At 52.1% G+C, this 12,500-nt stretch overlaps 3 protein-coding genes across 3 annotated transcripts in view; all 3 read left to right on the plus strand.

The window, feature by feature from the left end:
• The window catches only part of LOC311114249 (histone H1-like), a gene marked incomplete at both ends in the record, with an annotated part of 624 nt that extends 64 nt beyond the window's left edge, over nucleotides 1-560 (plus strand). The window contains one exon of the mRNA XM_084189509.1: nucleotides 1-560. This exon is cut by the window's left edge and continues 64 nt beyond it. Within this exon, the coding sequence (XP_084045635.1) occupies nucleotides 1-560 (560 nt within the window).
• A 7,477-nt stretch (nucleotides 561-8,037) lies between these two features.
• LOC311114251 (histone H2A) lies at nucleotides 8,038-8,424 on the plus strand (the record flags this gene model as incomplete). The annotated part of the gene is made up of 1 exon (XM_084189511.1): nucleotides 8,038-8,424. One exon carries the CDS (start codon nucleotides 8,038-8,040, stop codon nucleotides 8,422-8,424), a length of 387 nt encoding a protein of 128 aa, XP_084045637.1.
• Nucleotides 8,425-8,986: 562 nt separating this feature from the next.
• On the plus strand, nucleotides 8,987-9,313 carry LOC311114266 (histone H3.2-like; the record flags this gene model as incomplete). The annotated part of the gene is made up of 1 exon (XM_084189525.1): nucleotides 8,987-9,313. A coding segment is annotated over one exon (327 nt), but the record flags the coding sequence as incomplete, so codon positions are not given.
• Between the last annotated feature and the right edge of the window lie 3,187 nt (nucleotides 9,314-12,500).

A 12,500-nucleotide genomic window follows, 5' to 3' on the forward strand; every position in this document is an offset into this window, starting at 1 on the left:
CAGCCAAGGCCAAGAAAGCGGGACCCAGCGTAGGCGAGCTCATCGTCAAGGCTGTGACCGCTTCCAAGGAGAGGAGCGGCGTGTCCCTGGCCGCACTCAAGAAGACGCTGGCGGCAGGCGGCTACGACGTGGAGAAGAACAACTCCCGCGTCAAGATCGCAGTCAAGAGCCTCGTCACCAAGGGTACCCTGGTCCAGACCAAGGGCACCGGTGCATCCGGCTCCTTCAAGCTCAACAAGAAAGCCGTCGAGGCGAAGAAGCCCGCCAAGAAAGCCGCAGTCCCCAAAGTAAAGAAGGTGGCCGCCAAGAAGCCCGCCGCGGCGAAGAAGCCCAAGAAGGTAGCAGCCAAGAAGGCCGTCGCCGCAAAGAAGTCCCCCAAGAAGGCCAAGAAGCCCGCTACACCCAAAAAGGCCGCCAAGAGCCCCAAGAAGGTGAAGAAGCCCGCCGCAGCGGCCAAGAAGGCAGCCAAGAGCCCCAAGAAGGCTACAAAGGCAGCCAAGCCCAAAGCCGCCAAGCCCAAGGCAGCCAAGGCCAAGAAGGCAGCCCCCAAGAAGAAGTAAACCTATTACAAACAGTGTTCTACTCGATACATGTTGTACCACAAAAGGCTCTTTTAAGAGCCACCCACCTCTTTCCATAGAAAGCGACTAGTTACCGGAGTGTAACTCCAGTTCTATGAGTGGAGCGGAGCCCCATAGGGGAGCTATGCTCCTAGTGGTTTACCCTCTGCCCTAAGGCAGACGCAGCCTGAAACAAAATTATGCACACACCTACAGCCAATAGGAGTACAGGTGTCCCTATATAAGGAACCCCGTTCCCTCAATCTGCCTCCCGAGATATTATCTTCAGCGAGACTAGAGAGGGTCGGTAGGGCCTTAAGTCCTATGGGGCTCCGCTCCACTCATAGAACTGGAGTTACACTCCGGTAACTAGTCGTTCTATATCGTGGAGCTCCGCCCCATAGGGGAGCTATGCTCCTAGTGGTTTAAGGCGGAGCGAAACGCTCCAAAATGTACTCCCTGCCGAGCCTAACACTTCCCATTAAAAAATGCAAAGGTCAAGCCCAGCAATGGCTGCAACCAATTCCCGCAGTACTGCGACTAAAAACCCATCAAGGCGTCACAATATACCGCGTCATCGGTTATAGACCCGCCCCATCTAGCTCAATGACAATGTCAATGGCTGTTGGGCAGATCAATAGAATAGACGCCGTGCTAATCTGACTAGCAGATAGCCGTGCCTCAATATTCTATGGAACAAAATATACCAGTCATACTAAACTGAACCTCAGATAGATGACCTCACATTCTGTCCACTCAGTACATGTTTCTATATGCTGATACTGTCAGCCAGGAGACATGCCACAGAATATGCTCTTCATCCAAAGCGGACCTGATAGAGATCAGTCTATCATCCTGCTTCTCCCTCCTCTACCTCAAGATTCTCCTTCAGCTGTGCTGAGTGCAATCGAGATTGGAGTTTAAAAGGCTTATTCCTGACATAAGTCTTCCTAACCAGAGCGGACCTGATTGGAACCTGTCCAAGGTCCTGCTCTGTCCTCTCTTTCTAGCTCAAGAACGCCTTTCAGCTCTGCTGAAATTCGATCGAACAAAAGAGTTAGAAAACATGTCCATAATATGTTACTTCTAATAAAAGTGGACTTATGAACTTATTCACAATCCTGCTTTCTTTCTCTGTTCTGCTCAAGATCTCCCTTCAGCCACGCTGAGTACCGACCGAGCCAAAGAGTTAGAAGACATATCCAACAGATAGAAACGGATAAAAGGAGACGGTGTCGACCATGACGCTGCTCTACAAATATCCTCTACCTCTGTTCCTCTGAAAAGAGCAGTAGAAGCTGCTACTCCACGAGTGGAGTGCGCTCTAATACCCTGAGGCGGTTGTTGCCCCGCCGCCTCGTACGCCGTCTCAATGCCTTCACAAAGCCAATGAGACAAACGCTGTTTTGAAAGTGGTCTACCCAATGCAGCCGCACCGTGACACACAAACAGCTGAGGTGATGACCTAACCGCCTCTGTGCGCCTAACGTAACACGCCAAAGCGCGTACTGGGCACAGACAGTGAAGCTTTTCCTCACTCCTCTCCCCGTGAGGAGGGGGATGAAAAGCCCACAATTCCACGATCTGCGATCTATATGCACTGTTAATAACCTTCGGCACAAATGCCGGGTTAGGACGTAACACCGCTCTGCTCAGATCGCCATTAATGGCTAGGCAGTCGGGTCTCGTCGACAGTGCACACAAATCGCTGACTCGTTTAGCAGTAGTCAAGGCGAGCAACAGCGCCGTCTTGATAGACAGCATCTTGAGGGGTATTTGATTCAATGGCTCGAACGGCGACTTACATAGCGCTTCGAGAACCAATGCCAAATCCCACTTGGGCAGCGTAGCTCTAGGCCTTGGCCTAAGCCGTCGCGTTCCCAATAGGAAACGTCTCACTAACGGGTGAGTGAACACACTTTTCCCGTTAAACCCTTCATGACCAGCTGAAATTGCCGCTGCAAACACTCGAATAGTGGAGGGCGATTTCTGCTTATCAAACATAGACTGTAGGAATGAGAGCACACTCTCTACCTGACAGCTCATGGGGTCCACGTCCTGTGTATCACACCATCGTGAGAAAACATTCCATCTGCTGGTATACAACCTGCAAGTGGAACCGGCTCTTGCGCCCTGTATTGTTCTGATCACTGCATCAGACAACCCACGGCGCTTTAACCTGTCCCATTCAGGAACCAAGCCTTCAGTGGTTGGCCGATTATGGGCCATTGCCCTATCGAGCCTCCCGCCTGAATCAACGCGTCTCGTCGATGTGGAATTGGCCAGGGTGGCGCAATCAACATCTGACTCATCTCTGCAAACCACGGAGCCCCCGGGCGATCGGGCGCTATCAGTATCACTGACAGCCCCTCTGACCTCACCCTGGCTAGCAGTGGGAGAATGCAAGACAGCGGAGGGAATGCATACAGGAGAACTCTCGGCCACGGGTAGTGCGCGAATGCGTCTCTTCCCAATGGCGGTTCGTCCTGGTTCCTCAGAGAGAACCATAGGGGACACTGCGCGTTCACACGTGACGCGAACAGGTCCACCTCGGCTCTCCCGAATTGTTCCCAAATCTGTAGAACAATGTCCGGGTGCAGACACCACTCGTCGTCTCGAGGACCCCCTCTTGACATGATGTCTGCCCCTACGTTCAAGTAGCCCGGAATGTGTGCTGCTCTCAACGAGCGAAGGTGCTTGTGAGCCCACAGCCACAATTCCACTGCCGCCCGATGAAGGGCAGGAGACCTGACCCCTCCCTGGCGGTTTATGTGAGCCACTGTGGTTCGGTTGTCTGACCAGACCAGCACATCGCGACCCCGAAGGGTAGACGCGAAGTGGGTCAAGACCAGTCTCACCGTTTCCAACTCTAGGAGGTTGATGTGACGACCTGATTGAGGCCATGCACCTCCTATCGCTTGAGACTGACATGTCCCTCCCCATCCAGTCAGAGAGGCATCTGTAAACACTGGAATGTAGGATGACACCTTGCCCATCGGGACTCCGTGCGTGAGAACGCACGGGTTCCGCCAATAGTCCAAGTCTGCTCTTAGCGAGAGAGGAACCACCACCAACCGATGACGTTGACGCACTGGGTCTAGTCTTAGTTGGGCGAACCACCGCTGTGCTTTGCGCATGTGCAGAAGCCCTAGCGGGACCACAGAGTGGGCTGCCGACATGAGACCCAAAAGTGACATGATCGATAGCGCCGTTACTGTGTGATTCGGACGACACTTCCTCAGGGCTAGCAACAATGCTGCCCTTCGAGGGTCCGAAATTCGCGCCCTCATCATAACAGTGTCTAACTGTAGTCCCAAGTAGACAATCTGATGACTGGGCCAAGGTGCGCTCTTTTTCCAATTCACAGCAAACCCCAGACGCGTGAGATGCATCACTGTCTGTGTCGTGTGTGTGAACGCCAGCTCTGCTGACGGGGCGAGAATCAACAGGTCGTCTAGGTAGGCTAATAGCCTTATCCCTTGACGACGCAGCGGTTCCAATGCCGCCTCCACACATTTGGAAAACGTCCGAGGTGCCAGGGCGTACCCAAACGGCATCCTCGTGAACTCGTACGCCACCCCTTGAAAGGCGAACCGCAGAAACTTTCTGTGACGCGATTGTATCGGCACATGAAAGTACGCGTCCTTTAGGTCTATGCTTGTACAAAAATCTCCCTTCTGAACACATTCCAGTAGGCGTTTTGTCGTCAGCATTCGGAAGGGCCGTTTGGTTATGCTCTCGTTGAGAATGCGTAAATCCAAAATCGGCCTCACTCCCCCCGTCTTTTTTGGCACTAGGAAATAGGGCGAGTAAAGCCCCTTGTTCCTTTGCTCCCGGGGAACTACTGTGACCGCCTCCTTCGCCAAAAGTTCCGTAATCTCTGATTTCAGAGCGGCTACTTTGTCTGGCGTTTTCATCACCGTTTCCACCACTCCCCTGAACGGGGGTGGGGTTCGGCGGAATTGGAGGGCATAACCCTTCTCTAACGTCTGTTCTAGCCAGCGTGAGAGGGTACAGCTTTGACGCCACTGCCAGCAATGCATGGAAAGCGGGTGCGCACGAAGCTGTGGTGCATCCAGTAGGAAGGACCTGTATTCCTCTATGGCCCCTGCCGCCGCTATTCCCCAACACTGGGTTGGTGGAATAGCCCAAGGTGGGCCCCCCTTGAAAGGGAGAGGACACATCAGCTCGTTCTGGGTGAGTCGGGGGCTTTGATACGTTGGTTACGCCCGTAACTCCAGTAATCTTGCCCTCCGTGAACGCAGCACGGGTCTGAACTGCGCTGTCTGAGGTACTGGCCTGAGACAGAGCGCTCTGCCCGGAAAGCGATTGCGTCATCATGTCATTGTCTGACTGAGACTGCCGCTTAACATGAGACCTATCCTTTACAGAATTCAATAGAACCTGAAAGGTGTGATCTCTGACTGACACCACACGGTGGCGCCACAATGCTTCTTTACTGGTCTTAGGCGGCTGCTCAGCGACACACTCAATGTGTGGCGAGCTGCGCTCATAGCCATGGGCATTGATACGTTCAGAACAATTTGGAGGCGTCCATACCTTGGAGGTATTCCCGCTCTCCGTGAACGTCGCACAGGTCTGATCTGCGTTGACTGAGGCATTGGCCTGCAGCAAGGCGTCATTCCCAGCTAACGGCAGCGCCTTCATGTCACATTGGGACAGAGGCATTTGCCTGCTATGTGAGACCTTTACTGCAGAGCTCCTAGGAGTCTGCAGTAAGAGATCTTTATTAGGTGAGCTAAGGCTGTGCCTTGCTACCTTTACCCTTTTCCTCTCTTGAGCGCGCTCAGCTACACACTCTAAGTGGGTTGAACTACACTCAAGATGGTGAGGGAGAGACATAGAACGTGAAGTGTTCTTAACCTTATGGAATAAAAGTCCTTCTTTGACAGTGTCAATGAGAATCATCTCTTTATTCACATATTTATAAAAACAGCCCTCCACGCCCTGAACAGTGGGGTGGGGGGGAACAGTAGGCCTCTCTGCGTCACGCGCCGGGCCGTCTTCTGCTCTCTCCCCCTCGCCTCGTCAGAGGTGCCGCCTTTTCTGGGACACCTTCTGGTGCTTCCAGGCTGGCCTCTGGACGACCTCCTTCTCCGGCGGGACCGACGTTGTCACCGTTGCTGCTGGAGGGGCCGAGCCCGCTCTCCCGCTGCTCTGGGTGTGCGTCTGTCGCCTGGCCCTTCGCCTCCCAGCTGACTTGTTGGGGGCGTTGGAGGTGGACGGGTTGGTTGGGGCTCTGCTGGCCTTCATTGCCAGTGGCAAATGTTTCGCCAGGTGCCTCCTCTCCTCGTCCAGTTTGGCGATGCGTTCGGTAGCGTCCTTCACAGCGAGGCCAAATAGCCCTTCGCTGGAGACGGGGGCGTTGAGCAAGGATGCCCTGTCGGTCTCCTTCATGGCCGTCATGGACAGCCAGAGGTGCCGCTCAGTAACCACCGAGGTGGCCATGGTCCTGCCCGCGCATATCGCCACCGCTTGCGTCAGGTGGAGTATGGCTCCAGAAATCCTGGAGGCCTCCTCCACTTCCTCACCGGTCAACTCTGACCTGCCCGTTGTGAGACGGGACAGGGAGGCCGCGAGGAGGGCGATGTTGTTCGCCGCTGCAACGCTCTGGGCTCCCAGCGTGAAGGATTTCTCAGCCAATTGGGCTGTGAACCTGTCCCTCTGTGCTGGCAGGGTGGCCTTCTTGGAGGCTGCCCAGGGACTCGAACCCGGCACTAGGTACGCCGTCATGGCGCCTTCGAGCCTAGGGATTCCCTTAGCTGCCCACTCGTATCCAGCCACTCTGGTGAATGGGGTGTACACTCTGGCCGGCGAACGCGCCGCCAGAGGTGCCCCCCACGAGCCCTCGACATATTTGCCCAGAGAGGGCAAGGCTGGAGCCATTGGCTCAGCCGCCCTTCTCGGCACGGAGTAGGGGCCGCCCTCCATCAAATCCACCTCCATTGGAGGGGGAGCTGGGGGCAGCGCAATCTCCAGTCGGGTGGCCGCCCTCTCAATGAGTCCGGGAAAGTCCGAACGCAGAGAGGCGGCCGCGAAGGACAGAGCCTCTGACCTGGCAGAGCTCATGTCATCTCCGCACAGGGAACCCTCAGACCTCACGCTTTCCGTAGGAAAGGGGGTCTTAAAGGCTGGCGCCAGAGCTCCAGATTGCCCCATTGGGACATCCGGCTCGGCGCTCTCCCCGTCATCCTCTGACTCAGCACTGCCCGCTGATGCCTCTGATCCAGAGGCGAGCACGGACATTGCGTCGTCGAGAGGGACCTCCTCTCTAAAAAACGTCCATCGCTGCTTTCTCTCCTTCATAGGAAGGAGAGCGCAGGAGGCGCAATTAGGAGGGTTGCCGAGACCTTCCTTGGCATGCAGCGGTCCCAAGCACACGAAACATAGGTCGTGGGGGTCCGAAGTAGCCATGGCGGTACAGCGGCATAGGGCCCTGAAAAGGGCCTTTGGGGGTGGATAACTTGGCGTGCTCATTTAGAAGACGTTGACGGCTGGCAGTCAACGACGAAATTCTTCTTGAGTCTTCTAGGCTTCTTCACTCTAGTCCAGTCGCTGAAGATAATGGGAGGCAGATTGAGGGAACGGGGTTCCTTATATAGGGACACCTGTACTCCTATTGGCTGTAGGTGTGTGCATAATTTTGTTTCAGGCTGCGTCTGCCTTAGGGCAGAGGGTAAACCACTAGGAGCATAGCTCCCCTATGGGGCGGAGCTCCACGATATAGAACGCATTGATTTCCATGTACTACCTGTCGTGGAAAAGAAATTACGCACACTAGGCTACTTTTACGCACACAACATTGTCCCACTCTGGGTGTGTGCGAAGGGAGAGGCATATAATAGAGGGCCAAAATGGCTCAGAAATTCGACCTCACGAGTGCACCCTCACCAGCCATTTTTATATATGAGCCACTGGGCTATTCCCGTTCAGAGGCAGGCTGCTGTGATGTGTTACAAGTGCCATGTAATAACAATAACAATACTATAGTGGCTTCGAATTGAAACTCACGAGTGCACCCTCAACAGCCATTTTTATATATGAGCCACTGGGCTATTCCCGTTCAGAGGCAGGCTGCTGTGATGTGTTACAAGTGCCATGTAATAACAATAACAATACTATAGTGGCTTCGATTTCAAACTCAAGAGTGCACCCTCACCAGCTGTTTGTTTCCCATTTGGAGAGAAATAATGTGTGGATGTCATTTCGGACATTTTGGCGCTCACGCGAAATGACACAAAGTCGGAGGGAAACAAAGTAGCCTCTCACTCGCTGCCTGTGGGTGGGAACCGGCTTAGGGCTGTCTGTCTGTCCATCTGTCTGTCCCTCGCTCCAATTGGATAAGGCCACACCGGCCCGGTGGCCAATCGTTGCCTCTTGTGGCGAGGTATATGTACGGCTCTCGAAGTGGCGAGCGGCTCATTCAGACTTTCTGTGACTTTCTCAAGCTACCAATATGAGCGGAAGAGGCAAAACCGGAGGCAAGGCCAGGGCGAAGGCAAAGACCCGTTCATCCCGTGCTGGCCTCCAGTTCCCCGTGGGCCGTGTGCACAGGCTGCTGCGCAAAGGCAACTACGCCGAGCGTGTGGGCGCTGGCGCACCAGTCTACCTGGCCGCCGTACTCGAGTACCTGACTGCTGAGATCCTGGAGTTGGCCGGCAACGCTGCCCGTGACAACAAGAAGACTCGTATCATCCCCCGTCACCTGCAACTGGCCGTCCGTAACGACGAGGAGCTGAACAAACTGCTCGGCGGTGTGACCATCGCTCAGGGTGGTGTGCTGCCCAACATCCAGGCAGTCCTACTCCCCAAGAAGACCGAGAAGGCAGTCAAAGCCAAGTAAATTCGCTACTGCGACTTCAACTTGACTACTCAACCCCCAAAGGCTCTTTTAAGAGCCAACCACCTAGCTCTCCAAAAGCGCAAAGTACCTTTCTATGACCGCAATACATTGAGTGGGTGTATACACAACTATTTCGACATTCTGTGCCCACATGAGGCCTTGCATGAACAACAACACCTACTTGGCCTCATTTGCCATAGCAGGCTAGCATTAGATGATACGTGCCTATAAGCTGTCACTCTTGACTTTGGCGACTATTATTGCGCGTAAAGGGCCGGCGGCGTCCTATTGCGCGCGCACCGGGAGTTTGAGTTTTGGAGAGGCCGGGCCTCCCGTCCAATGGCCAACGGAGGAGGCCTGCGAAACGGGCCAATCGGGGTGGTGGGGAGATGGTGTCCAATCAGCAGGCGCCACTGCCGGCTTTATAAACTTCACATAGGCATTTCGAGGCTATACTCCCGACTGTCAGAGCAGCGCCATGGCCAGAACCAAGCAAACCGCTCGCAAATCCACCGGTGGCAAAGCCCCCAGGAAGCAGCTCGCCACTAAGGCTGCTCGCAAGAGTGCCCCGGCCACCGGCGGTGTGAAGAAGCCTCACCGTTACAGGCCCGGCACCGTGGCTCTGAGAGAGATCCGTCGTTACCAGAAGTCCACTGAGCTACTCATCCGCAAGCTGCCCTTCCAGCGCCTGGTGCGAGAAATCGCCCAGGACTTCAAGACCGACCTGCGCTTCCAGAGCTCCGCCGTGATGGCCCTACAGGAGGCTAGCGAGGCTTACCTGGTCGGCCTGTTCGAGGACACCAACCTGTGCGCCATCCACGCCAAGCGGGTGACCATCATGCCCAAGGACATCCAGCTGGCCCGCCGTATTCGCGGAGAGCGCGCATAAATGAGGATGACCTGAACTCGAATATCCCCCAAAGGCTCTTTTAAGAGCCACCTCCATATTTCCATCAAAAAGGCACAATTGTTCCATGTATACACGCACCTCTACATTAGCCACCATGTATGTTGTTCACTAACACGTCTAAAAGCTACGTATTGCACCTTTTTAGTTGCCTGAAGTCTAGCTTCAATGTTTGTGTGTGTGTATATACACAACCATCTGGCATCATCCACTTCCTTTGAACTATATAGTAACACAGTAAAATGCTTTACAAAGGAGGGGAAAAAGAAACGAGTGATAATATAGGCCGAATAGTAACAAGAATTGTGTTCAGATGAATAATTGACACTATTAGTTGTGTGTAATAATAGCCTTGCATGCAGTCCAGAAAAAACATTGCATGCCAACTTACTTTGAAAGTCCCATGTTGCAGTGCTGCTGAGAGACTCATGCAGAGGCCCAAACTTTACAATGGAGCACGGAGGCCATCTTGTGGTTAAATGTGGGTACTGCACCTCATGGTGAGTCCCTTTCAGCATTTGCTCTTTAGGCCAGCGTTTCCCAAACGCGGTCCTGGGGTCCACAAGGGGTGCGCGTTTTGCGTTTTGCCCTAGCACTCCACAACTGATTCTAATACTCCCAGCTTGATGATGATGAGTTGATTATTTGAATCAGCTGTGTAGTGCTAGGGCAAAAACTCCCAAAATGTGGCCCGAGTTTGGGAAACCCTGCTTTAGGCTAATACTAGCCTATTAGGATGACTTGGTTCGATCGCTTTAATGGCAACTGCTGAACTCTGGTTTCACTAATTACTTGTCCCAGGTCACCATTATGAATCCAATAGCAAAACAAATGTTTCAAAATAGCTCAATAGTGAAAAAAGGCCAGGAAATGATGGGTTCTCAGCAATATTTCACCAACAACCAATCACTATTCACGCATAGACATTAGGATCATCAACAAATATTCCTAAGTCATACTACAAAAGGGTTGTAACGAAATGGATTTGTCTGTTCAATGCAAGTTCAACGTCAAAGAAAAAGTGCATCACCACAACAAACGTGTCTTTAGATACACTGTAAAAAATGACTTTGTGGAATGTACTCAAGCTATTACAGTCAACAAAAGCACACGTCATATTGTTGAGTAGATCTTTTTGCTTGTTTTTATGAGTAGATAAGCTTGAGTAAGTTGAGTTGATGTGGTCCAATACATTGAGTAAAGATGATAGAGACGTAAAAAGGATTATATTACGTTGATTCGACTCAAATAGACATTGTGTTATTTTACCTGAATGATTCATCCTATTATGTATTTAGACCAACTTACTTTGGATTCACTCAATCACATCCCTTAAGAGAAAAGGTATCCGGACACCGGGAATCCATTTATTTAAACATCAACGGTTTGCAAAACATCTGTTATTATGAGTTGACAAATTACGTAATTGCAATCAACACTGCAGGTAAATCATGATTGCTGCAGGTAGGCAACACCGTAGAAATAGGAACTACAACACTAACAACAAGTGACATTTACTCCTGATGTACTGACTGACCTGTTGCAACCTCTACAACCACTGTGCTTATTATTTGACCCTGCTGGTCATCTATGAACGTTTGAACATCTTGGAGAAAAATGTGTGAAACCACTGCCTATATGAGGAGCTGTCGTTGTTTGTTTTATTACCACATACTTATGGAAATTGCACCGGTTGAGAGATGATGGCTCTCTTGTGCCTACGGTGAAGGGTACTTCTGATCCAGCAGGTGGTGCTAAGATCCCTCCCTATATGACTTGAATGATGAGTTGATTTATTCCTTATAGCTCCTAATGATTTTAAGGCCAGTGTTGGCAAACATTACTTGTGCTCCAGCAGGTGGCCATGACATCCCTCCCTATATGACTTGACTGACCAGTTAGTTGATGGACTCCTTATAGCTCCTAAATTTAATGATTTTAAGGCCAGTGTTGGCAAACATGACTTCTGCTCCAGCAGGTGGCCATGAAATCCCCCCCTATATGACTTGACTGACCAGGTAGTTGATGGACTCCTTATAGCTCTTAATGATCTCAAGTGTCTGTGTTTTTATGTGGTTAGGAGTTTTGCTCACTGCGTGTCCCCCTTCCATTTCAGTGTTTCCCAACTCCAGCGGTAGAGTAGGCTACCCCCAACAGGACCCATTTTTCTTGTAGGCCTGGACAGCCACAGCTGATTGAACAACCTGTCACCTAAATTACCAAGTCCTCAATGAGTAGAATCAGGTGCAACAACAACAACAACAACAACAACAACAACAACAATATGAGGAGAGGGACACAGTGTACTAGCTGATCTCCCAGTTGTCACAGTTTGGCCTTGTGTTCCACATAGCCTATATCAGTATTTGAGTATGTTTCCCGCGCACGTTAGTTGCTTTCACGTCATCTTTGAAATCGCTCCTCCCTAGTCCCCTAGAACGAGCGCCCTCCCCTTTGCAACGCCTCCGAACATATAACAGAGGCGCGCTTTCTGTGCCGCCGGCCTCAATCAGGTCGACCAAACGCAGATAATAGCGCACCGCGCACCGGCGCTGAAATCATTCATTCACTTGAACTCAACTAGCGAACACACCATGTCCGGAAGAGGCAAAGGCGGCAAGGGACTCGGAAAAGGAGGCGCCAAGCGTCACCGCAAAGTTCTCCGCGATAACATCCAGGGAATCACCAAACCCGCTATCCGCCGTCTGGCTCGCCGCGGCGGCGTGAAGCGTATTTCCGGTCTGATCTACGAGGAGACCCGCGGTGTCCTGAAGGTGTTCCTGGAGAACGTGATCCGTGACGCAGTCACCTACACCGAGCACGCCAAGAGGAAGACCGTTACCGCCATGGACGTGGTCTACGCTCTGAAACGTCAGGGACGCACCCTGTACGGTTTCGGCGGTTAAACCCACTCTCTTCGGAACCTCAACACCCCGACTCGAACCCAAAGGCTCTTTTAAGAGCCACCCACATCCGCTTAAAATGGGCCCATTCCATGTAGTGTTATATATAACAACAAATGTTTAGTATGCAATTTAGTAAGAAAGTATGAGCCACTTCGAGTGGACAGGGAGTATTAATTAGAGGATTCTAATGTCCCGTCCACTTTTAGCGCACAGAGGGAGGCCTATATCTGACAGTGGCAAAGTGTAAGAACGTTATTATTTTG

Source organism: Coregonus lavaretus (genome assembly GCF_964263955.1).
Source record: "Coregonus lavaretus genome assembly, contig: HAP1_SCAFFOLD_1545, whole genome shotgun sequence".
Taxonomy (NCBI): domain Eukaryota; kingdom Metazoa; phylum Chordata; class Actinopteri; order Salmoniformes; family Salmonidae; genus Coregonus; species Coregonus lavaretus.